This window comes from Microtus oregoni, unplaced genomic scaffold (genome assembly GCF_018167655.1).
Source record: "Microtus oregoni isolate MIOR12 unplaced genomic scaffold, Mior012 000029F_ref0000214, whole genome shotgun sequence".
Lineage (NCBI taxonomy): Eukaryota > Metazoa > Chordata > Mammalia > Rodentia > Cricetidae > Microtus > Microtus oregoni.
The window spans coordinates 30,404,881-30,432,703 of NW_024543088.1; the positions used below are offsets into that span (position 1 = coordinate 30,404,881).

At 39.1% G+C, this 27,823-nt stretch overlaps 1 protein-coding gene across 3 annotated transcripts in view; it reads right to left on the reverse strand.

Annotated features, from left to right (window-relative positions):
• Positions 1–27,823, reverse strand: part of Fgf12 (fibroblast growth factor 12) — a 530,585-nt gene that overhangs the window by 157,942 nt on the left and 344,820 nt on the right. For all 3 annotated transcript variants that reach the window (XM_041677851.1, XM_041677850.1, XM_041677849.1), the window contains one exon: positions 25,163–25,266. In XM_041677851.1, coding sequence (XP_041533785.1) covers positions 25,163–25,266 — 104 coding nt within the window. The remainder of the gene's footprint in view (positions 1–25,162; positions 25,267–27,823) is intronic.

Below are 27,823 nucleotides of genomic sequence, written 5' to 3' on the forward strand. Positions count from 1 at the left end.
TCAATATTACTTCACATCTTCTTATTATTAGATCAACAGCACTTAACATGGCTAATGGCTTCAGTTTCAAGAAGACCATTTTATTTTCCTTCCTCATCCATGTCTGTGGAAGACACTATTAGGACCTAATTCAGAGAGTCACTGCGATGACTGAATGGATGAACTGAAAGATCTAGTGTAGGGAGCACTCAAAGCCCTTCAGGGCTGCAATTATCCTCCCTATCACTTCATCAATTGACACAGTGAGAGCCTGGGGCATTGTTCAGTCAGACAGAGCTATTATCCCTATGTCAAAGCCTTAGACTGCGGGAAGGATTGTGCCCAATCCTCTCAGCCCTCAGAGGCTTTCTGCAAAAGCCCTCCGAGCGGGAGGTGATCCTATGCTTCCCACTGTCTCTGTAGAGACTGACACTGACAATACTTTCACCTCTCCCACTGTTCTTATATTACCTGCCTCCTACTCCCCACAGAAATACAACCTTCTGTTTGTCAATGGAGTAAGCAGTCCTGCCGAGTACATAGTTTCCATGGTCTTGATAAACAGAGCTCCCATGGCTTATCTGACTACAGAGTTGATCTTGAATAGAAGGCAAAGAGCAAAGATTTCATACTAAGGTACCGACAGTAGGCAACTTCTGGTTTCTCCTGCATTTATTTATTTGTGGTAATTTTTAAATATTAAAATGAATAATATATTATCGCATAATCCATATGGCATGATCACAGTTAACAACAGCAGTTTTTTCCTAGACATTAAACAGCAGGATTATATTCATAAACTGATTTCTACCCCATAAAGTTTCCTCCACACTCAGAACTTGGGCAGAATTCTCTCTGAATGCCTTTACTTTGTATTATCTGCCTCCCTTGCTGGACTCGGAACTCCTGTGGGAGGAGTTTGCTTGCACTGTATACAGACCAGAGAAGAAGGATAGGAAGGTGGAATGGAGGAGAAGATGAAGGGCTGGAAGAAAGAGAACAATTAGAAAGAGAGGAGGCAGAGAAAGGACATGTAGGGGGAAAAATAGGTACTGAAAGAAAAACTCAAGATGTGTATAAACACATTAAAGGCAGGGCAGAGAACAGAGGAACCTCAGTGGGCTAACTTCAAACTCTGCTCTGGTTTGAATGTGAACTAGCCCTCAAAGAGACAACACTTGATCCTCAGTTGGTGTTTGGATAGTTGTAGAGACTTTAACTCATGGGACTTAGCTGGCCTGCACAGTTCCAGAGGGGATAGAGGATTCTTCCTGAATAGTTGCAGAAGGTTCACCCTTACTCAGTGGTCACAGCTAGGAGCCATTCTACTGTCATGAGTGCCACCGTGCTTACACTCCTGTTCTGCCATCTTGCCTTTTCCACTATGGAACTGTGAGCTAAAGTCACCCCCACCCCACTAAGATGTTTCTCTCAAGGATGTGATCACAGCAACAGCAATGGCTGCTCCAGGTATTACATGTCAAGGTAAAGCCTTGGCTCCTACTGCCACTACTTCTTAATCCTGGGCTAGGCATCATGAGGGGGGAAAATGGAACTTTAGCTGACTTTAAATTTCCACGAAAAGTTTAAAAAGCTAAATGGAAAATGTCTCAGGCACAGACACAATCCTCTGTTTGCTTTCCCTTGCTCCCGGGAACATGATTCCATGCGCCTTTGCCCTTGACCAGCTCTGCCCCCTGGCCAAACTCCACAATTAGTCTGCTGTCTCCTGCTGTCCTCCTGGCTTCAAAACGTGGGCATCACTCTTTCAGACACACATCTCAGCCAGTAGTCTGGCGTCAAAAGGCAAATAAAAATCTTAGAAATGATAGACTCCAATGGGTGGTAAAATGGTTACTTTCCTAAGAAGGGAGAGAAATGAGGTGTAAGTACGCCGCTAACTCACTCTGTATTAGCTACAGAAATAATTACACTACTCTGAAAAACCCCAGGTTTGATTGGATCCAGTGTTATTATGAACATGAAAACCCCTCAAGCATAAACAGTATAATGGACTTAAAATTACAGGAACATTTTAAATGTTTATTTTTGATACAGACAAGAACCAAATCCCTTGGAAATGCTTTTGCATCGTCTACTACAGAAGCCCCAGGGCACCGGCACTCGGCTCCCACTATGGATGTGACGAAATGCCTTAGTCCACAGCTCAGATGAGTCCAATGCTACAGTTCCTATCTATGGAATACCAAAAGAAGATCATAAGGACACTGTTCTCTGAGGGTCATCATGATAACCCCCAAGTATCCGGATAAGGGAATACCTCTATAAACTGAAAATGATGTATTTTAGATAAGGCCCTTGGTGAGTATGTGGAAGAATGAATACACATTGCAGCCATCACAGGGAGCCGGGAGCCGAGCAGGAAAGCAGCAAAGAAAAGGAGGCACGGCAGCAGGCAGTGTGAAAATCAAGGTGAGCTTTCTCAAGGTGACCTTGAGAGGTCCATTTGGCAAGTGTGTTTATGCAGCAGCACAGCGATGCTTTGGGACCTGCGTTGCAGTTGAAGAGCACACCAAACATGTAGAACTAATGGTGCTAATCAAGTGGGGCTAATATAAATGTCATCCAACACAGAGGTTCAGCCTGATGAGATTCCTATTGGCAGGAAGGACGGTTAAAGGGAAACCAATGCAGAGAATGACTACAGACCAACGGTGACCTTCTTTTCCTTTCTTTCTACGGGTTCAACAGGAACTATAGCTTTCTACACGAAGATGAAGGTGGAGAAGTTAGAGCTCCAGTCGAGGTAAGCCTCTGGAGTAGGAAGAGCAAAGACGCAAACGATGGTCCAGGGTTGAGCCATGAGGAGAAAATACCAACACACTTGGAAACACGGGACTAAATAAACCTTAATAAACTAGTTCTCTGGGTTGTACTACTGACGAGTTATAAGAGGTTTTCTCAGGGCGCCAGAGAAGAGCACAGGAAAAGCAGAAAGGGCCACTGGAGATATAAACTGACTTGTCATTTGCACAGATGCTACAATTGGATAATCCTCAACAGTCCCACATAGAACAGTGAACTCTCGGTAAAGACATCTCAAGGGTAGGCTCTAAATGTCAATCTAACAGTGTAGGTATTGAAACAAATGGTTTATTTCTTTCTGCTTCTAAAATTTGGTGATTCTATTAATTATTCATTCATTTAGTTAAGTTATTGAAAGATCCACTCATATAAAAATGAACAAAGTCATTCGAAAGAACTGGATTTGGTTAATATTCCCGTGGAGACCATGACTACATTATATAGTACTTTAATGTGTTCAACAAATAATTGAAATTTGCAAATACTTTGTAAGTTCTTTCCACTAAGCATCATTTACTGGGAGAGATGATAAGTGCATATGGACAGATATGGATATGAACAATCACAATATCATAACAGAATGCAGATAAAGAAGGAGATATCTATTCTTCACAACGGTAAGAGCTTGAGGATGCTAATCACATACAAAGAACATGACAGGCAGCATAAATCTGTGTGACTTCGTATCACAGAATCAAAAACAAAGAGGAACACTGATCCTAAATGTAAATTAGGTAACAAATTTATTAATATCAGAGATGATTCCATAAAGACAGATTCTGTGTGAATATAAGATAGCCATCCCTCATTCTAATCCCCTGGGACCAGAAGTGTTTGTATGATTCATTGTTTTGGACTTTGGAATATTTTTTTATATCCATGAGGTCTTCAGGATGGCACCAAAATAAAAACACCAAATCCATTGCTGCTTTATCCGTGTTCTTTTACCTACTGGAGGGAATCACAGATATTTTCAGTGTGCCTGAATTTTGGCTGCTATTTCTCATATGTGTTCAAGTGGCGAATCGTCTACTGTTGTAGCATCATGTCCCCACTCAGAAGAAATTTTGGATTTTGAAGCATTTTAGAGATGAATCTGGAAATCGTGGATACTCAATTTGTATGAAGAACATAACTGATTTGCTTTTCTTTTATAGACTAACTCTGTAGAAATGAGGCCTGGGTGACCATGACGTTGGAAAACGGAGGCAGAAATGGTAGATGTGTAGATCTCTCACTATAGCAAGCGGTGTTCAAACACAAGCTGTCAGAGGCCACATTTGAGCAGGGCTTGCAGAGTTTGCTGGAAGCTGCCTCATAGAGCCAGGCACTGTGGGGTGCCAAGGAAGAAGCCAAACCTACAACAGTGCTCCAAGAGTTATCCTTCCTGCCACCCGAGATGAATATGTGCTTCTTTGGGGAAATGCTTTTTTTTTTCTCCCAACACTCCATTTTCCATTTTGGACTGTTGGCTTGGGCTCTCGAGAGTGTGGAATACAGCCAATTTCAGTCTGCATTTTTCATGTGAGACTTTGGCTGTATAACTCTATTTTAACTTGTCACATGCTATATCTTAGATGCTGGGGATGCTGCCTACATCTCTTCATTTGTAAAGAAAAAGGTGCCCACAACTCTCTGTTTATATAGAGATATTTGAGAAAAAGGACCAGGAAAGGCATACAAGAGGTCATAAAGAGGAGAACATGCAATCTACTGAACCATACTTCATACTTGCATTTGAGATTTCACTAATACATTAAGTCACTATAGAAGTGATGAAGTAACAGAGAACATTTAAAAATTTTAAGAATAAAAACCATATTCCAACAATGCATCCTAGCATAGAAATTAGACATGAGAGGGTGGGGAGCTGGTCAATGCTTAACAGAGCTTGCTGTTCTTCCAAAGGACCAGAGTTTAGTTCTCAGCACACATGCCTGGCAGCTCACAACCACCGATAACTCCAGATCTAGAGAATCCAACACCTATTTCTGGCCTCAGGGCAGCCACACAAATATGCCAGACACAGACATGTACCCACAAATAAAAACAAGATTTTAAATGTTAAAAAAAACAGGCATTGAATTTTAATTTATATTAATGATTAAAAGAACATACGTAAATTTTAAGAAAAATCTAAAACTTAATTTGAACTGTTCTGATCGTATAGTATCACTGGGATAAAAAATATCTAGGATCTGTATCTAATGGCCAAAAGAAGTAATTTCAAATGTCAGGCAGAAGATCCTCTGACCAAAGGCCTTTAAACTGCTAAACTACAACCATTTACCTCACTTCAGTATTGAGGGGATCCACAGACACATAATTTAATATATCAAATTATGTGAACTTTAGGCATACTAGCATTGTGAAACACAAATTACCTTAGAGTGAACACTGAAAATTAATTCCTGATCTGGGATGCTGCTTGTCCTATGTCACAGAAGGAAGAATCAAATGTAATAATGGAGACAAGCATGCTTTGCTAACAGAAAAACTGAGAACAAAACCCTAGAATGTAAATTTCATTTTCTCTGCAGAAATACTATTTGCCTTTTTCTAAAGTGAAGAATCATCTCTACTCTGTCACAGGGGAACAATTGCATTTTAATTTTTCTTTTCTATTTTGAAAGAGGCTCTTACTCGGCCCAAGTTGGGTCTGAACTTACTAACTACATAACTAAAGATGACCTTGAACTTCTGCTTCCCTGTAACGATGTCCAGTTAGCAGAATCATAGTTGTGAACCCCAACACCCAGGTTATATGCTGCTGGGGATCTAGCCTACGGCTGTAAGCATGCCAGGCAAGCACTTCAGCAACTGGAAACATCTGCAGTCCAACAACTCCATTTCCTGGTAAAATGTCATGTTAGTGCAAACTATAACCACGAATACATCATACAGATTTTAGAAATAATAGGCAGAGAGAAAAAGAACTGGGGAGCAGAATGAAGCAATGAAAACAGTCAGCTGGTGGACACGAAGGAGGTGTCTGCTGTGATAGATACAGCAGGTGAACAGAAAGGAAAACACACCTTGTACCATTCTCACTTTAGGTCTCTGATGGTTCTCTCAGTGAGGCCTGTCAGGCCACAAAGCTGCCCCATCTACCGGAAGAAACACGGAAGCTAGAAACTGTCCAAGGGATGAATCTGTCACCACTGTTAACTGGTCCTGGTGCAGGTGCCGGCAGGTGCTATGATGAAGAAATACATAAACACCTGGAAACTGAGTGGAAATCTGAGCAAGAACCATCACAGGGTTTACTTTCAAGATGCCGATTTGGCTCCAATCTGGAGACAAAAGCACGAGATGCACCTAAGATGGCAAAGAGGGCTTTTGGAGTTTCGTTAAAATAGAGAATCCAAGGCAGATCTGATGGTGGAAATAAAAAAGACAAAGGTGGAGTGTTAGGAAGGGAAAACAGAGCAAACCACAGTCACAATAGAAACTGTGAGAGATGGAGGCTGAGGGTATGAAAAGGTGAGGTGAGATCATGAAATGGTGCAAGAAAAGAAAGCTTGCCTGAAAGGGAAAGGAACCTGGAAATGAAGCCACAGAGGTCATTTAAGGTCAAAACTGTTCTAGCCTTTTGAAGGTCAGCCCCAGAGAGGAGATTTGATAATGTGCTCGCGAGACAATATTCAGCGAAGGTTTCCAGTGAATGGCCAACCTGGAGGGGGATAAAATACAAAGTAAGTAGGATACAAGATCCCAGGTAATGAAGTGAAGGGGACACCAGGTCAGAAGCAAAAGTGTGACTACCAACCTGCCCACACATGAAAGCATTTTTCAAATGCAAAGTATATGTAATGCACGAGATATCTTTGCCTTGCCAAGTACCTTGAAGGATTTAGGCGGCAGAAAGAAAACCTACGACTACTGCATGTTTTTCGTAGATTTAAGTTTATTAGTTGTTACTTTATCATTCCCAATCTTTCTGACAAGCCCTCCAAGTCATGCCATGGCCACTTTTCCAACAATCAAGAGGCGCTAGGAGACAGCAGACAGGTAAGTCACCCCATCCCAATCAGCAGCAGCAGGGAAGCCGGAACTGACTGCTCCCTGCACTGCTGTCTCCACCACAGCTGCCTGCCTGAGCACAGCACAGCAGACACAGGACCTGGCAGCCTCCAGTCTGCTGCCCATGCTGGTCTCCATTACTCAAGCAGAAAGCGCTCGAGCTGAAGCCTCCCCAACTAAACTGTATGGAGATCTGTTTAACTTCCCTGAAACTCTTTAGATCTCTGTCATTTTCAGAGCACTCCTTCTCCTCCTTTACGTTGTCCGAACTGAGCTTTACATAGATATGGAACATTCAAAGCAGCAACATGTCTGAGAATGTGCACCATCCAGTTATGTGACCTGCCAGTGGCCTTGAGGAGCAGGCATACTGAGGTTTAGGACGAACACAAGAAAGAGATTGTAGGACAACTGTCACAATGTCATTAAATGAACATGGCACTATGGCACTTCACAAAAACAACAACAACAACAAAAAAAAAAACCTGCCATTATGACCTGAGAGTGTGCTTATTATTTGCAAAAATAAAGATAAAACCAATTATGATGATGGCTCTCCACTGTGTGTTACTATACATTGATAGAGATGATCTGAAGGGATTGGCACACTATGTAACCACTAAAATAAACAAAGCAGATTAATCATGATATGTTTGACAGCAATAATCGCATATGGGAAAGGTTCCTGTTTACTTGTTTAATGTTATAGTCTCCCATTACATGCGAAAGTGTTTCTCATTTTACTTCTAACATCAAAGATGGTGGTTCGCAACCTTCCTAACATCGTGACCCTTTAACACAGTTCCTCGTGTTGTGGTGACCCCCAACGATAAAATTATTTTTATTGCTAGGTGTTATTTAGCTACTGTTATGGACTGTAATATAAATATCTGATATGCAGGATACCCAATATGCATGCAGCCCCCCAAGGGGTCATGACCCACAGGTTGGGAATGCTAATCTAAGCTAATGTACACACACTGTCAATTATAAACACACAGGTAGCAAATGACTGGATGAAGGGGAGGATGAAAAGCTTCACTCTCTCTGAATATCCATTAGCAGGCATTGACCCCAGTCAAGGATACCTGCACAGAGTTACTATGATAAGTTCTTTCAAACCCCGAAAAGGACTGCAAGCCCCTGGCTGAGAGTCACTGCACTAGAATGAAGCTAAATACATATATACATTGTGCATACACTTTATTAAGTAGCCTTAAGGTGGAATTTTAAGTCACACAATATTATAAAATGTCTCATAACAAAATTTAAAATTAAGCTAAGGAGAGAAGGCAAAAACATATTTTTGATTTAAACTTACACAGTTATTCAAATTAGTATCATTTTGTTGTTGACTGTGTACATTGTTTTAAAGCATAGACTAAAACTGCCCTTGAACACACTGGTGTAAGGGAACGGTAATCTTATAGAATTCTGCTCTCATAGTCTGTGTTTTGTGATCAAAATTATTAACGTTTTTATGGTTGTAAAAACAAAACAACAACAACAACAAAAAAAGCACAGCATCACCCTGGAAACACGGACTCCATTGCTTCTACTCCTTTTCCCACATTTTGCTGTAACAAAAGATGCTAAACTTCGTCTCACTTCTCCAAAGTGATAAAAATTCACATCTTTGCACTACCTTAAACAAGCAAAACATGCAACCCAACTGGGCTGCATTGACTACATTAAGAAAAATGTTGAGTTTACCCTTAATTGCTATTAAATCATGATTTAATTGACATTTTAAATAAAATTGGCTTTTAAGTCACCACCTTATTGATTTTTAATTCACATACTGTACAGTTTAACCACTCAAAATATACAACCTAGTGGTTTTTAGTGTACGCCCAGAATTGTAAGCAGTCAGATCAATTTGAGCTGGTCATGGGCCCAGGAAGCAAGCTCCGCCCCTTCAGCAGCACTCTCCTCTCCTCGCTCATAAGTGCCTTCCGGCATTCTGCACTACTTGACCAAGGACGATTGCTCTGTTTTCATATGATGGAGTAGCCTACTCTGGGCGTTTACTGTAAATAAAATACCTTTGCCTTTTATTTTATCCTAAAAATTTCTTTTAATTTTGCTTTTTAAAAATACCAGTTTCATATAATTTCACAGTTATGATTTTTTGTTTGATTTTACAGTTAATCTGTTTTGCAGTATGTGTCCGTGCCTTTCAATAGCCACACACATATGTTCTACTATGTGGTTATATGAAACTTCATCCATCCATTAGTTGAATATTTGAGTTGTTTCAGCTTTGGGACTATAGTTAATTATAATACTGTGGCTACTCAGAGTTTTGTGTAAAAACACACTCATTTCTTTGCAGTAAATACTTGGTAGTCTAACTGCTGGTCGTGTAAAAACTACATCTAACCTCAGAACAAAGCATCAGGATGTTTTCCAAAATGTGTACAACACTTTACATCCCCAACAGCAATGTACAAATAACACACTGTCTCACTTGCAGGTGTTACTTTCTAACATTTAAATATAGCCTTAGTACATATGAGGCAGTATCTCTGTGGGATTTTAATTTGCATCTTCTTGCTGGTTGGCAGTGTTGAGCATCTCTTCTGGTAGCTATTGGCTGGGTTTTGTGTGTTTGTTCCTCATGTTTACTGCTTGGGTTCTTTACACCCATTTGCTTCATTGCTGGGGGTGGTCCAGGGCAGGCTCCATCACTACACTTTGCTCAGACCTTTGCACACTTTAACCACGCCATCTAATCGCTGAGTTGTAGCAGTACTTCATATATTCCAGATATGAGTTCCTGATTGGAAAGGTGACTTTCAAAGTTTTCTTTCTTTCTATGAATTGAGCTTTCACCTGATCATATCTTTTGAAGCACAGAGGATTTTAATTATGATAAAATCCAGTTTATTTTCTTTTATTGATTGTTCCTTGGTGTCATTTCTACGAAACCATTCTTTCATTCAAGGTAATGAAGACCTACTTTTCTGCTTTCTTTAAAGTTTTATCTTACAGTTACTGAGTTCTAAGATCTATTGTGTAATACTTTTTCATATATGCTATTAAAATTATCTTAAAAAATAATAATTGGGGTTGGAAGATATGTACTGCCAATCGGAACTCTTAAGGAACTGAAATAATATCAGCATGCTAATAAGTGTCTTTTTGTTGAAATAACCAGAAATGTTCTTTCTTGCAAATCCCAAGAACATACTAGCAACTTTAGAAAACCTTTACGTATGTGGTTAACAAGAGTTTTGAAACTATACATCTTGTTAGACGTTCTACAGAATGTATACGACAAGTCAAAATGCACAGATACATGGTACAAAGGACAAAACCACCCTCAGGATGAATTAGTGAAAATTTGAAACTTTATGCTGAGAGCCAAACAAAGCAGATAGATCATGATCTTTCTGACAGCAATAATCACATATGGGAAATATTCCTCTTTATTTGTTGACTGTTGTAATCTCCCACTACAGTGAAAGGGTTTCTCATATTACTTTTAAGACAGAGGTTCTCAACTTTCCTAAGGCTGCGACCCTTTAATACAGTTTCTCCATGCTGTTGTCACCCTCAACCACAAAATTAATTCATTGCTACTTCATAATTTTGTTACCGTTATGAATTGCAATGTAAATACCTGATATGCAGGATACCCAATATGCGTGTAACCCCCAAAGGTGTCATGACCCACAGTTTAAGAGCTGCTGATCTCAGAAAATGTGTGCGCACGACCAGTAATAAACACACAAGTAGCAAATGACTGGATGGATGGGAGGATGGAAAGCTTCACGACCTCTGAATATTCATGAGCAGAGTGCTGACACCAGTCACAGATGCCTGCACAGGGATACTGCTAGGCGCTGCTCCATGGTACCTTTCGGTTTCCTCATGACACGGTGAGTGACTAAGAGTTGTCTGTCACAGTTCCAGAGAGAGCCTGTTCCGTCTGGTGAAGAATTGCTGTTGAGTAGCAATGCTTGTTTATTCTTGCCCTAACTATAGTGAGACATTTCAAAGGAAATCTCCAGCAACCTGATAGGAAAATTCAATAAGCAAAAAGCCTCTGTCCAAATTCCAGGGAAAAACTAATCTGTTTGCTTCTGAATAAAATTCGAGGTAATCTTTCTTCCCTATAGTCTCTAAAGTTCAGCATTTACTTCCATTTAGAAGTTCACAAGCTTGTTGACTATTATTACTTAAGTATTATTATCTATTACATAGATATTATGCAATTTAATGAAAAGACTACATCTATGATCTATGCCTCAATCTGTTTGTGTATTTGTTTCTTTCATAATCTGAAATATTATATTGTATACAGATTTTTGGTCTGAAAAGGTATTACAGCTGACAGGTATGCACCTGATATCTAGGATTTTTTTCTTTGTGTGTGTGTGAGGGGCACATATTCATGTAGGTGTACGAGTGTATGCATGCATACATGTGGAAGCCAGAAGACAACATTAGGTGTCATTCCTGTCACCATTCACCTTGTTTTTTGAAGCGGGGTCTCTTATTGGTCTTGAGCAATATTTTTCAACATTCCTAATGCTTTGACCCTTTAATATGGTTCCTCATGTTGTGGTGACCCTCTACCATAAAATTGCTTTAGATGCTATTTTGTAACTGTATTTTTGCTACTGGTATGAATCATAATGTAAAAAATCTGATATGCAGGATATTTGACTCATGATCTAAAACGGGGTCACAACCCATGGCTTGAGAACCACCGGTCTAGAACATCTTAAGTTGACTAGATGGCTGTCCAGCAAGTCTCAGGGATTTGACTGTCTCTATGACTCAAACATTTGGGTGCAGAAACCACCATCCTTGGATTTTAAAATGTGGGTTCTGAGGGTCAAATTCAGGCCATTGCACTTATGTAATAAACAGTATAAGCCACTGAATTATCTCCCCACCATCAATTCTCTTCTTAAGTCCTTTGCTAAGGACTAAATATTTCTATTTCTCTCAAACTCAAGGTGAGTCCTGCCCTCCAATGTGGTGGCATTTGAAAGGATCCTTTGAAAAGGAGTTAGGTCCCAGGAATGGAGCCCTCATCATGGAATTAGTGCCCTTGTAAGAACAAACCAAGAGAACCCACTTCCTCTCTCTCTCTAACCTTCAGCTCCAGAATTGTGACAAATAATACCATTATTTAAACTACCCAGTTGCAGAAATTTGTTGTAGATATTCATATTCACTAAGAAAACTATGATTAGGATGAAAGTGACATGCTGGTTTTCTTAAAATTAAAAACAAACCAGATGCATTAAAACAAGCACTACTCTGGCCTCGTTCCACCAAGAGGTGACCACATGACACCTTTGTAATGACTGAACTGTAAGTAGAGATTAGCTCGACTCCTGAGTGGGACTCAGTTTTCCTGACCACAGTCATTTCTCCTTCTACAATCCTTCCACTACCTAAAATGCATAACAGAGCTGGAGATATCAGAGCCATCTTGTCCCATGAGGAGAAGGCAGGATGAACCAAGCAGTGACCCAACATCAATAACTGCTTAGTTCAAGAATTCTGCTTACATCAGAAAACGTAGGTCTAGGATCTCTTCATGCTGGTGTTACAGCCCCCCTGTGGCTCATAGCCAAACCTACTTCAGTATTGATACAGAAAAATGAATTTATGAAAATTAAACCCAGTCACCTGTCATTTCCCCTCACTCAGAGCTGAGACAAGAAAGATTGTGAGTTGGGAGATCAGTTCGAGCTGTGTAATGAAACCATGACTTAAAAATCAAACTCAAACCCTGGGCCTGGAAAAAATAAAACTAAAAATATTACAAATTAGGCCACGAGGCTCTATGTTTGTACTGACACTCCAATCTACCTACTGACTCACATGGAGGATCAAGTTCTGGAAAGTGTGAGGCAGCTACATACTGATTTCCCAAATTCTGATACAGCACACCTCTGACAGCTAATTCAGTGCTGTCAATAATTACACTAAGAAATCAGCCCAAACTAGAACAGCTTGGAATGAACCAGGGCACATACTCTCCCCACGGGAGGGTGATGTTCTCTGTGGCTTCAAAATAATAAAGTCCTTCGCAGTTCATCTGACTGAAAGATACACAGCTTGTATTTTAATATGTGTAATTAAGATCCCCATTGCAATGGTTAGATTTTAATTTGAAAGAAGCAGAGAAATAATATTTAGGTGCTAGCATATGGTGAATGAAAAGAACATCCTATTTGTGGCCTCCTTCTGCCTACTACTGTTAATTAATCACCTATCACATCCTTTTGTGCTTGGTTCATTCAAGCTATTTTGCTCAGTGTTGTTTGCTTAAACAGCTAACTTTTCTACAGATGTGGCTATGGTGTCCTGCCTCTTGTTTCTCTGTCTTGCCACATCTTTTCCACTCACATCTCAATTAAAAAGAAAACCAAACGAATCTCTCAGTTGGAAACAGGCGGGGTTGGTTTCCCTTTGCATAATTCTGCTCCCATCTTCCCTCTTTTTCTCTCTGATGGTTCTGAAAGCCATGGAGGGTAGGTTTATTTCATAGAGTATGTTTCAAGTGACATGTGTAGAGACATTTCCAAAAGGGAAGTCCCCAGTGTTGGATCATGCTAGAGGATGAAGGAGGAAAAATGATTAAGCTTTGTGCTTTCTTGAAAAACTCAAGATACATTTGGAGATCAAAACTATTTATTTTTTCAGATGGTATAGGAGGAAACCAGATACGATTGAGTTTTGTTTGTCTATGTTGCCATTGTTGTTTTTTTCCCATCTTTTTTCAGAATGTCATACATTAGTACTGTATTTACAACATTTCAACCCCCTTTGCCTCAAATTTTTCCCATCTTCATGCACCCCCCCCCAACTTCCTCTCACATTCATGGCCTTCAATCTTTACTACTGTAATGTAAATGTAAACATACATAGAAGCACATATATACATATACATGCATACAACTGGTTGAATCCATTTACTGTTGCTTGTATGTATATGCATTTAACACTTAACATTTGAGATTATGAAATCTATCAGGGGACTTGGCCCTACTTGTTTTTGTTTTTTGTTTGTTTTTGGTTTTTTTTTGTTGTTGTTGTTATTCAAGACAAGGTTTCTCTGTAGTTTTGGTGCCTGTCTTGGAACTAGCTCTTATAGACCAGACTGGCCTCAAACTCACAGAGATCTGTCTGCCTCTGCCTTCCAAGTGCTGGGATTAAAGGCATGCACCACAGACCAGCTCCTGTTTTGTCTTTAAAGTCAACTCTTGAGGCTTAAGTTAATTGCCCATGATTAGATGAGACATATTTTGCAAATGATCACCCAGTAGCCCAGGTAGCAAGAGATATGGGTTTGGTGACTCAGGAACCAGCACTATAACTAAGAATGTGGGATGGACCCCACATAAGTCTCATGCACTGATGCCCAAGAACTGACTATTCTGCAAGCCTTCTTTGTTATGGCTGTTGCTGACATGCATGGTAGTTCATCTTTAATCACTACTTTCTGTTAGCTGAGGCAGAAGTACTGCAGTCCCTGGAAAACATGGGTCACATTAAACTCTAGGCCATGTTGAACTAGAAACAAGGCCTTGTCTTAAAAAAAAAAACAGAATAAATCATGAGTAATATGCATTTATGTACATGAATTATATGTATCTGTGTGTATATATATATATATACATATATATATGTATATATATATACAGTCTGCTACTATCATTCCTATGGATAATGTTAAATAACTATACTACACACTGTCCCTAAGTCAGAAAGAAAAAAATTAGAAATTCGGTATGATTTCCAAATTAACTAAGCCCAGGTTCTCATTCACACTGCTCTGAGAAGTGGTCTCGCTTTTATTCTTCAATGAAAAACATCAGTAGAACCACATGTTAATTTTTACAGTATAGGTCAGCTGTATGGGTAAAGTAAGAATGTTTTCTGGAAGTTACAAACGGTAGGAGCAAGACCAACATAATTCACTACTGGACGGCAAAGCAGTCAAAATCTACTCAAGTGTAACATTAACTGCTCTGGGAAACACACAGGGTCACAGTCAGGAAATCCTTGGGACAGAACAGACGTGAGTTATTGCAAGAACTATACTCTCTACACTCAGCAATCCCCCATCAACTTATTCAACAAGATTTAAGCCTTTGTGTAGGAACTGCAGTTTGCAGTGTGAAATATTAACCTATAGTATATATAATCTCTAACTTTGGAGGACATGTAGTGTGGAAGGATAGGAAGGTATTCAAAATGTCCTATGTGGTGAGTGGTGTTTACAATTACTTAACCAAGTTAAAGCAAAACTGGTGACATTAATTCTTTCTCAAGAAAGGCAGAATAACCCATTGAGAATTTATACCTCCCATTGGTAAGTACCTAACTGTCAGGTTCCTGTGCTGTCTAGGTTCTGTTCTTTCTATTAGATCAGCATCCCAGTTCAAATAACTAATATATATGCCGTAAAATTGAAATAAACAAAAGAAGTGTTTGTTTGTTTGTTTGTTTGTTTGAGACACGGTTTCTCTGTGTAACAGCTCTAGTTGTCCTGGAACTAGCTCTTGTAGACCGGGTTGGCCTCAAACCCACAGGAGATCCACCTGCCTCTGCCTCCTGAGTGCCTGGATGAAAGGTGTGCGCCTTGGCCAGATGATGTGGCTGAAAACTACTCTAAGATGAAAAGAAATGATTCAGATTTCAAGGAAACGATAGATTAATAAGATAAAAATCTACATTCGTGACTTAGATTACATTTTTTGTTGTTTGTTTGTTTGTTTGAGACAAGTTTCCTCTGTGTAACAGTCTTTGCTGTCCTGAAACTAGTCAACAAGAGCCAGATGACATTCTTAACAATGAAATCATTTAGCAAGCTTCTGTGGTTTGACCTTTCACTTTCTTTACTTAGGCATCATTGACTTCAAAACTCCCGGATGCATTTGATATTCATGGCGAAGACCCACCTGTTTCTCTCCCTCAGGCCTTCCCTCTCTCCTGTCATCTGTTTTTCTCTCTCCCCTCCCTGCTAGATACCATGCTTCCTAAGAGACCACTCTGAATATGCCTCAGATTTTAGATGTTTCCATATAGAAGGTAGCTGATAAGGGGATTTGAAGTGAAATGGGAGAGCTGGGAAGCTGATTAAGAGGATGGAGTGCCTTGAATACAGCCACGAGGACCAGAGATCAGATCCCTAGCACAGGGGTGCACGTCTAATCCCAGTACAATGCACAATGTACAGTACAGGTGGAGACAGAAGGATCCTTGGGGCTCACACTCACTGGATAGCCAGTCTTGCCAACCAGTGATTTCCAGGTGAGTAAGAGACCTTATCTCAAAATAAGGGAGAGAAAGTCCAAGAAAGACATCTGCAGTTAACCTTTAACCTCCATATGTGCACAGATGTATAGTCACACATGAGAACATGAACACATATATCCGCTCACATATCACACACACACACACACACACACACACACACACACACACACGCGCGCGCGCGTATTAACAAATGGAGGGATGTTTGTTTGGATGGATGGATGGATGGATGGATGGATAGATATTCTGTAGGGAGTCGTTTTCGTTTCTCTGTTCTAAATACATTATGTTTTAGTATACTACTTTATAGGCTAAGGCAGAGATTTTTCACTGAGATGGGAGGAAGTGTATGGCCTCCAAGAAAAATGCCATGATAAGTCTTTACCCTCTGCTCCTTGCATAAGCAGTGTTTCCTTACAACAGAAAGAAAAGCACAGTGATACAAAGTTTTAAAGCTATATCCTTGATCAACCTCAATACAAGAGGCTCGTGATTGGCAATTTTACAGACCCTTACACACAAGCCAGAAATTATGCAAAGCTGAGTTGGGGAGTATGAATCGTCACAATCAAAAACATGATTACAAAGATAACTGCCGGACAGCCAATTAATTATTGCCAGAACTAGGCTGCAGGACGTTGCCACCAACTAGCCCAACAAGGTCTTGGCGATGTCTTCATCTGGGGACTGCAGATTTCAACCACGTGAGATACATCCTTATCGCATAGGATCTCTCCCTTGGAGCCTGAGACAGGATCGACAAGGCATGAAAACAATTAATTCTAACAAAAGGAGAAGCACAGAAAACGTCTTCTCAAAGCCCCAAATGAGGAAACTATTTTGGTTGCAGTTCATGAGAAACGTTTATTGTGTATCTATTAACGTGAACGCTTGGGCATCTATAACAAAGAAAAGGATAAATAATTAGAGGCAGGAAGGGAAGAGCAGGTTTCTCTCTCCTCCAACCTGTGAGTGTAAAATGGTCTCTGGCAGCTCTCAGTGCTGCTTCTCCTGTCTTCTCCCCCAGAGCCCCCATTCTCTGAGCTTCTCAAGAACTGTTAACTCTTCTTCAAAATAGATAGTCCATTGTGGGATGAAACAAGAGCCATGTTGATTGCAAACATGAGCACTGAGCTAAAGTTCCTGCCTTTGGGCCTTCCTTGACTCTGCAAAGGGACATCACTTTATTCACTTAAACTTTCTGTTTCCCAGGGAGACCATCTGTCTGTCACTCAGTAATAGTAAACGTCAGAGTTATTACAAAGCACTAATGAGATACTTTATGTTAAATGGTGAGTGAGACACGAAACAGTTCATTATGAAAGGTGTCATTACATATAAAGCCAAGGACATAGAGGCATCATGAAAATCCTATGGGTTTTCAGTTCAGGCCTAAATCCTGTTGCTAGAATCTGCTTATTTAAGTCAACTACCTATCTAAGTCTCAATCCTTCATCAACGGCTAATACTTAATTTTTTCCCCTTTTCCCAACATTGCTGTGGAACCTGGACACAAATCTAAAAGCACTTTCAAGGTAACAACCAAACGAAATGTATTATTTCTACAAACACAATCATTAATCCTGTTGCTACGGCAGCTCCTACAGCTGCTGTCATAATAATTTACTGCTCACCAGAACACAGACAGGCTTAAAGGAGTGAATTTATCACTGCCGTGGATTCATATACAATCGCTACAGGTTAAGGCAGCATTCAACAAGAAATTGTGTTCACGTCATTTTAACTGATCTCTCAGTTAAAGAAAACTATCGTCAGTTTATAAACTACCTAATCCATATTTGAGAGATAACTATTTAAAGTTTATAAAATAAACAATTATTACAATAAAAAGTAGAGCTTTCCCAAACATATTAATCACTGTTAATCAGTGAAATGTCAGTGACATGTGTGCTACGTACATCAAACTGCTCATTCAAATGCAAATTACATCTTAAGTATAATTTTTCCAGATGCAAATGTCAAGACTCTCAAATTTTCCAAACCATTCACTTAAGTTCTTATTTCCCAAAGGCGGACATACCACAGGCTTAGCTCCAAACTTTCTCTTTTCACTGTTTCCTTCTAGGATGGGACAAAAAAAAAAAAAGATGGCAGGAAAGATGGTAGGAAGAAAGGACATACTCATGCTGGCACTAGAGCTGGGCTCCTAGAAGGACTGTGACTATCAGATTCAGAACAGAGAATGGAGAACATGATCATGTCAGCAATGGGACTGTAGTGCCATCCTTGAACATTTATTAGAAATGCCACTCTACACAGGAATTACAGAAAACACTTTACCACCGATGTCCTAGCCACAATATGAAAATGATGTAGATTTGCAAGATATTCTAAGAGCTATTTCTCTGCAGTTCAGCCATGTATACAAGCTCAGTTCAAATTATTTAAGTATAAAAAAAGTTGCTGGAAATAAATTCATAGGGTAGGTAGACTTCCCTCTGTGTGTGATGAAATATTCCCTCTTCATTTGACTCACACCTAAATACAACAAATTAAGGAAGTTTAGATGTCTTATAGGCATTTTCAAAATTTATAAAACTCAAAGAGAATAAAATATAAAAAGAAAACAGATCAAACTTCAAGGCAGAACAGGTTAAATCGCAAAAAAAATAAATAAATTACAGAAACTTAATGTATATGTATGTAATGCTATTCATACTTATAATGAAATTTTCCATGAAATGTCTGTTTCAGTTGGTTCTTTCACAGGATATGGAACACGCTTCATTTTTCTCTACTTAAAAACAAAGTGTTATTTAATTTTGTTAAAACTATTTTCTACTCCCTTTTGAAAGGCACAGTGGGTTTAAATTTAATCAAAGAAGTGAAAAGCTTAGACACTTCAAAATTTCTTGCTATAAAAAAGTCAGAAGATAAAAATGAATGAAAAGACATCCCAAGTTCATAGATCAGACTATTTAATATTATTTAAATGTCCACATTTACCTTAAATAATCTATATGTCCAATATAATGTCTATTAAATCTTGATGTCCTTTTTGTAAAACAAAAATATCCATATTTAAAGTAAAAATAACCCCCTCAAAAAGTGGAAAACTCAATAAAGCAATTACCCTCATAATTTCTGACCTTAGAATATATATACAGTTACAGTACTCCGGTGGAATAATCCTGGCACAAATTTTTCAATTCATGATACTAGGAAAACTTTCTAGCCACATGCAAAGAAATGGAAAAGTCCCTTTAATGGGACATATTTTTTTAAAAAGTCACTGACAATAAGTTAAACACTTAAATGTGAGTGTTGACATTAAAGCGTCTTGAAGAAAATTGGAAGAAAAAGCTCCATGACATCAAATTTGGCGATGATTACTTCAATATGACACCAAGAGGGCAGGGAACAAAAGGGGTGAACTTCACCAACTAAAAATTCTGCACAACAAACAACCAAGAAAGTAAAGGGCACCTGTAAAGTGAAAGGACATATTTGCAAGTAGTATCTGGTAGGGAGCAAATATATGCAAGCGCTAACTCAGAGCTTCACACACTGAAGCAAGCAAATGAAAGAATTGTCAGAGGAATTAAATATGCTCGTATCCCAGAAGGCTATGCAGAGAACATCATAATAGACACGGGAAATGCCAATCAGCTTTGGGATATTGAAAACCAAGCCTTAATTCAGGCTACACTTGTGCATATCCTAAGTGGTGGGATGACCAATATTAAAAGAATTTCCTTTTAATTCAGAAAACGTCAAGTATTAACTGGGAATGCGCATTTGAACCGTTGTGTATTGTTGGTAGCAATACCAAAAAGTGCTGACACAAGGCAGACAGTATGGGGTTCTGCAAAGGAAATAAAACAGAGTTATCTGCTCTGGTAACTTTGTCTCTGGCATACATCCAGAGAAATGGAAAGACTGTTGAAGGTCTACTTGGAACTTTGTGTTCACTGCAGCATTAATCCCATAACCAAAGAGTAGACGAAACTTAAGTGCTTTTCAATAGATTGAGCAAACAGATACACAAAATGGGGTTTTATTAATGGTTTAACACAAATAGTGCATGTTATCACACGGAAGGGATAAAAACATTTTTGCTAAGTGGAATACGCCATAGGGAGGAAAAAAAGGGAAATGATTTTAATGGGTGTGCAACCCAAGTGCTTGCAATAGGAAAAAGGTATGGAGATCTGTTGACCAAAGTGGAGATATGATTAACAGTAGAGGGCATGCAAGACTATTAAGATGGAAACTTTACTTTATGTACTTTTAACTAAAAAGGGAGAAGAGAGAGAGAAAGAGAGAGAGAGATTCATTGTTTGCTCACAGTAAAGGCAAGGACAGTAGGATACAAAACTTAAGGCCTATCCACCACTTCAAGAACAGTACTGTCAAAACAAACACAACATTCCCATGGAATAGAAATGACACCACAGCCAGTTGCATATTCAGGCAGGCCTGGCTTCGGGTCCTGGAGTGCCAAAAAAAAAAAAAAAAACCTCCCTCGTAGAAACATAGAGCAGTCCATTACAAGAGCAACTAGACCAAACTGTGCCTTAGCCCAGGCTCCTGCATTCACCCCACTGTTACTTTCATCCAGGGAATGCCTTAAAACTAGTCTAAACTTGAGGTATTAGCAATTGGAGAGAAGCCACCCCAAAAGTTGCTAGAACAAAGAGACAGACATCACAGAAAGAACTATCAAAGAGAAAAGGAAAGGAATATGCCCCAAACCAAAGTGCCCCAGTGCACTTAAAGAGTTAATTCTAAAGTGTAGCTTGAATGTGACACTCAAGAAAATTAATGCTTAAAATGTGAGTTCATAACTAAGAAAACACTGACCAATTATGCTAGAAACGCTTGGCGAGATAAGCTAATAACTTTCTGTAAGAAGTGAAAAAAGTCATAAAGTCATACACTAAAAACAGGCAGAAATAAATCAAGGATGGGAGGATATTAATAGAAATCATTCAGCATCAGAATGAGAGACACCATGATGAAATCACAAAACAGCTTAAAATTTGAACACACTGAGTTTGAATGTTTTTAACTTACAACATAGACATGGTGTAAAAGAGTGGAAAGCATGGTTGAGAGGTAAAATGGATATGGCATAAAAGTTAAACTTTGTAGAATTGGAGAATTATAACTCTTTAGATTATAAATTCATTAAAAATTTCTAACTGGTAAAGACAGTTTAAAAACAGGAAATATAAAGTGAAAATATTTCTATGTTTCCATAGAGATTACCTCAAAGGAAATATTAAATTGACAACAAATTCCTACATCCAACAACAGATGCCAAAATCCAATGGAATAATCATTTCATGGATGTTATGGGAAATGCCAGTCCAGTGAGATGTTTACAAGTAAATGAACTACAGTCAAAGGGAGGAATGGAAGAAAGAGTGTGCATGGACTTATGAGGCAGGAAATTATCTGCTGCGCAGAGATCCTTATACAAAACCCGAGCAGTCACGTCATAAGGACCCTCACAAAAAGAACAATGAAATATGTAGTTTGGAGAATCAGTAAACACAACAAGACTAAATCTGACACACACAGAAACTGTTCGTAGAAATTATTTTCCAAATATGATAAAATGCAATCACTATCTACAAATAATTTATTGTAAAATACATTCATCCAGGTTGGTGAAATGTGTTTTAATAGACTCATGAACTGTTTAGAAAATAGAAACACAAAAATATTTATTAATAAATGTAATCATGGCTATATGCAAACTGAAAACTAGAAGCAAACTAAAGGAAAAGAAATGCAGCCTAAGTTTAGAAGAATAAAAGAAAAATGGAAAATTTTCAGTAATGCATGAGAGTTAAACTCTGGGATACAGTTTTGTGTCCTCCATTGTCTGTCTATGTGATTTTTTTGCTGTCATTTGTCCATTCTGTGTCTTTAAGTGTCCGTTTTAAAAATTGTTCTAGAGCCTTTCTTCTAGCCATGGCATGATGTTTAGTGAAGGCAATGTATACTTACCATAGTACTTGGACTATGGTAAATACCTTGTAACTATTACATATAATAAGTCCTTCATATACCGAAACACTATTTCTAAGTGACCAAATTTATTTTTCAATAATTTGTACAACCTGAATAAAGTTGCAGAGATCTGAGTCATAACATTAAAAAAAAAAAAGATAAAAACCAAAGTAATTTTAAACAGGCAAAATGCAATGATTAAAAAAACAAATCCTGATACATCAAAAATCTTGTCTGATATATCTACATCTTTATTTATATAACTATATAGATATATAAATCTATATGGATATAGATACAGATGATATATATAGACAATATAGATAAAAATATAGACGTAAATAGATAAAGATAAATATGAATATGAATACAGATTATATGGATGGATATAGATATAGAGATACACATTAGTTTGCCTGGATTTTGAGAACAGACCTTAACCCTTTAGCTCTCCCCACGCTACCCAGCAATCAGCCCACCTCCACTACTCTTCTCTGCTCCTGCTTTTTAGTGAATGAAGAGAACTCAAAGGTAACAAGGGAACACACCTCCAGCTTAAATTTAAACAGAAGCCAGAAAATGACAGTATGGACAGGATCACACTTGGCCTCAGCTTCTCTAAGACTTCTCCAGTTTGGACACCACCCACCATCCCTCCACATGTCCCTTGATGGCCCTCACTGATGTGTCCCACTGCACTGGTCAGAGAAAACAGAAAGCTTCTTTGCAAATAACTTCAATTCTTTGTATGTGGTAAACACACCCCGGGAAAGCTGGGGTTACCACCTGCCTCTGTAACCACCACAAGGCCTCTGCGCCAGTCTGGCACTGCAGCACACCAGACAGAGGAGCTGGAGGACACAGTGTGATGTGCCCGTACACTCTGATACTGGTCCCTAGAGTCCTATTAGAGACTGTTAAAAACCAGTATGCACCCTACCAGTCGGGGCCAGAGATAGGGCCTTTAAAGAGAATAGAACAAGCTCACCTATGCTAGGGATGATCTGCTTAGCATTATAGGGCACTTGCCCCTGGTGCCCTAGCAAAGAAAGCACCACGACTCTATGGGTGACAAAAACAATCTTATGTAGCAAGCCATGCAGAAAATGATCACTGGCTTTACAAAGGTGTTGGCTCTATTTTTAAGTCAGGACTGCAAACAAAATTGCAAGTTTCTTTAAAACCTCTCCATCCTTCAGACCCCAGACCCATGCATTTGGCTTCACTTCTAAATAAGAAGTATAGAAAGAACACAATTCTGAAAATTGATTGAACCCCTTTTGCCCATCCATTCTACACACAAACCACTGGCCAATGAAAATCAACTCTAGTTCAATGGCCCAAGTCCTACAGTAACATTGCACCCTCTGCCTTTGTACCCTGAGCCTTTGCAGGCTTATGTGATGTATTCATCTTTAATGCCATCCTCGGGTCATCTCCACATTTTTTTTTATCCCAGTCAACGTTTGTGTTGCAGCAGCAGTTTAGCTAGCTAGAATTATCCATCATAGGGCCCCTCTTTATTCTTGTTTTATTTTTTTTTTCTATTTTGAACCAATTTGTAAGGGCTTGGGGCTATAGCTTAGGGGTAAAGTGCTGGCCTAGCATATGCAAGTCCCTAGGTTCAATCTCTGGTGATGAAAAATTAAAGAAAAATTTAAAGGGGTTTCCTGATGATTTCACATGAAAAATTGTTAGTGTATCTAACATGATGCATGAAAAATGAATGCTTGTCACTTAGGCTGAAAATATTTCATCTTTAAATGTTATTTTGATCATCATCTTGAAATGTGTGGATGCGTATGCCAAATATAAATGGTTACCCAGATCTGAATATGCTCAGAAGTAGACCGTCACCTTTGATCTTTTTAAGTTATGTTGTGTTTTAACTAACACAGCAATTACAGTTATATTTGTGAGGGACTTTGTGACATAGCAATAAAGGCAAACAGCATGCGATGATCCCTTCAGAGTAACTGGTCTATCTGTAACCATGATATTTATCATAGGTTGTTGGGAACTTCATTCATATGATTGCAGCTTTAATACATATGGTGACAGATGCATTACTAATAAGCAAGTATAATATACGAGATACTCATTTAGTAGTTATTTGATGTCTACTACAACTATTCAGTGTTGAACCCGTAGCTGAGAAACACAGGTGAACATCCTAGATAGTCAATACAGTGGCCAAGATTACAGAATGGGTAGAACTCGTTAGCTGTGATTTTCAAAAGGACATTTTTTTATAAAACACAAATAAACAATTCCCATATGAAAAACACAAATTATTCTGAGTAGCTACATCTTCAGTGCATGAGACAGAACAATCAGGATAGCCTTAACTTAAAATGTCTTAAATGTTTAAAAATATGTCCGTGCTCACAGTATAGCCCTGGTAATACACAAATTGTCACTCGTAGATTTTAGGAGATAGTATACAAAGGAGGAGCCAACACCAACCCACTAAAGATCCAGAAATTAAGATAAGGTGGAAAAGTTATTTGTACACACACACACACACACACACACACACACTATACTGACGTGTGCATACTACACTGATATCCTTGCTCCTAATCCAGAGCTCACTCTGCAAATTCATTGCCTTTAAATTAAATAATATCTACAGTCTAAAAAATATGACCCTACAAGGACTTATTAAGCAAAAACAAAAGCAGAGTCTATGAAAATTCTTTCTCTATAATGAAATAAAAAAGACCCTCTATAAACTATCTTCTGTCCCTGAAGGGACATTAACATGGGAAAGAAAGAGTATCTTACTCCTTGAACTGAACAGACAGGTAATTCCAAATTCAAACTTCTCTGGAAGTTGAAACTAGATGTAAGAATATATAACACAGAAAGTAACTGGTTTATTTTCATTGCTGGGGCATGATCTTTTTTTTTTTTTTTCTGGGGCATGATCTTTAACACCTAAAATGTAACAGTATCAATTTGAAAATATAAAATGACATCAGTTCCTTGATCTGACTGCTTCACTAACGCCACACACACACACACACACACACACACACACACACACACGTGAGCTACTTACTGAGCTGTAGAGATAGCCTTCCCCATTCATGGCCACATAGAGACTGGCCTTCACACCTTGGATGGCCACCACCCGCAGTCCCACAGGAATTAGATTGAAGAGGGCTAGAAGAAGAAGAAAAAAAGACAGAAAGATTAATGACCTAGTGAATAAATCATCTTGCTCTTTATAATATTCTTGCAATTTTCAAAATCAAAATTCTTTTATTGGAAACAGCATGGACAGAGTGATGGAAAGGGAGAGGGAGTGGAAGGGAGAGAGGAGATGGGGGGCGGGGGGAGGAAAGAGAATTAAAACAAGTTGGGGACTACACTGCCTTGGCTTGCCTCTCCAATACCATTTATTATTCATTCACAGAAGCTCCAGTGAGGTGTGTGATTCAACTAAAACAGAAATGCTAGGTTAGAAGAACTGCGAAAGTCTACATGGATTGGAATGTCTGGAATCCCTGCTCCCCAAAATAAACACATGAAGTAGCACATGACAGTTTTCTAACAACTAACTTGCAACAAGAACCCCTCAATAATAAAAGCAACAGTAAAATATAATCTTTAAAACACAGCCCAACTTGCTTCAGTCTTCTTGTTGTGATCCTGAAAAGGTCATGAACACAAACAGTGAACACAATCATGGACTAACACGGACCAACAGTGGGGAGAGCCTACCTCTTGAGATTTTGAAACTTTGCATGGAAATGAAGATACACTGATAAATGACGTGGTGGTTTGAATGAGAGAGGCCCCCACAGGCCCATCTATATGTATACTCGGTCCCTAGTAAGTGGGCTGACTGCTTGGGGGAAGGATTAGGAGGTGTGGTGTGTCTCTAGGAATGGATTTTGAGGTTCCAAATGCCCATGCCAGGCCCTGTCTCACTCACGATGCCCTCTGCTGGTGGGTCAGATGTGAGCTCTCAGCTACTGCTCCAAAGCCATGTCTACATGCTTGCTGCCTTGCTCCCGGCCATAGTTGTCAGGGACTCGCCATTTGAAACTGTGAACGAGGTCCCCATTAGATTCTTTCTTTTATAAGTTGCCTTAACCATGGTGTCTCTTCACAGCAATAGAACAGTAACTGAGACAAGTAAACAGGCAATTTATAGCTAGCTTGAGCAACAACAGATATACGTCATAGTTAAAGAAAAACAGACTACATAAAACATCAAAAATTAAGTTGGCAAGCTGATTTAAACAACCTAAAATCAAACAGGAACATTGTTATCTTTATGTATTCAAATTACCTGTGACTCAAAATACTAAGGTACTGGGTCCACTCAGAGAAAAGCAAATGCATGGGCCAGAAAAGACAAAGGTGGTTTGGTTTCCTACGCTTCGTCTAGCAATGTCTTGTTATGAAGTATATGTCACGGCTCTGGGACCAATTGCTTTTGATGTTACAGAATAAGCATAGGCAGAAAATATGACCCTGAAAATATTTGCATTACACATGGGAGGGAAGCAATCACCCACCTAGTTAGACTCTGCAGATGGCATTGCCGGGAGGCATAAAGTATCTCATGACTATTTTTGTAAAAGAATCCTTGCAGTTCTCTTTAATAAACTGAGTAGCAGAGATCGTGCACCCTTTCTACAGATAAAATGCTTCATTTCTGATACTGTCGAAGTTTAGTAGAGTACCCCCACAAATTAACTTTCTTCCTTCGACCTGGGTTTTTTGAACTCGAGACAGTAAGCTATCTGCACACACAGCTCCAACACAGGCATGTACAGTGTTTAGATTAGTCAAGTGTTCAATTGAGACTTGGAAAGGATCAAGCCTTATTCCAGTGGCCGGACTGTTTTTCTAGTTGATGACACTGGCTAAGTCTCTCCCTCCTTAAATCTGTTTTCTGATTTGCACAGAAGTATAGACTATGTTAGAATCGTTTAAGGATTAATTATTCCTTCAGTTTAGACCTGGGCTAATTTTAGTTCCTTCTATAGGCTCAGCATGGATCATGCACCTTTTAAATTACTTAAGAAATATAAGATAGTCTGTTTCAGGATACAAATTAAAGACATACGGAGTAACCTAATACAGTGCACAATTTATTTTTATAATCAAATAAATATATACTTCTCTGAACATAGCTTGTATGTTTGGGAAGTTCAGGGGAAAACATGAAATCTCTTCGTGGCCTGAGGTATTTAGGAAATATTTCACACAGAGCACAAGATTGAAGCTGACACGTAGGAAAGCAGAGGAAGGCTGAGGTCATTCTTGGGAAAAATGAGAAAGCACAAACTGGAAATAGACAAGCATCCTCCTAATCATAGAGATGTGAAGTTTACCAAACAGACAAGAGAAGCCTGACACACAAAGACTAGAGCAGCAACGCAGATTAAGCAGATTAAGAGACAGAGAAGCCGGGCGCACGCCTTTAATCCCAGCACTCGGGAGGCAGAGGCAGGCAGATCTCTGTGAGTTCAAGTCCAGCCTGGTCTACAAGAGCTAGTTCCAGGACAAGCTCCAAAAATCCACAGAGAAACCCTGTCTCGAAAAACCAAGAGAGAGAGAGAGAGAGAGAGAGACAGAGACAGAGACAGAGAGTGTGAAGGTGAATGTTTCTAGACCAGCCACTCAGAGTCACAAGGCTTTGAAGTCCGCGTCCCCTCCAAGTGGGCATAACAATACAGTGCACACAATACAAATGCTTATACAA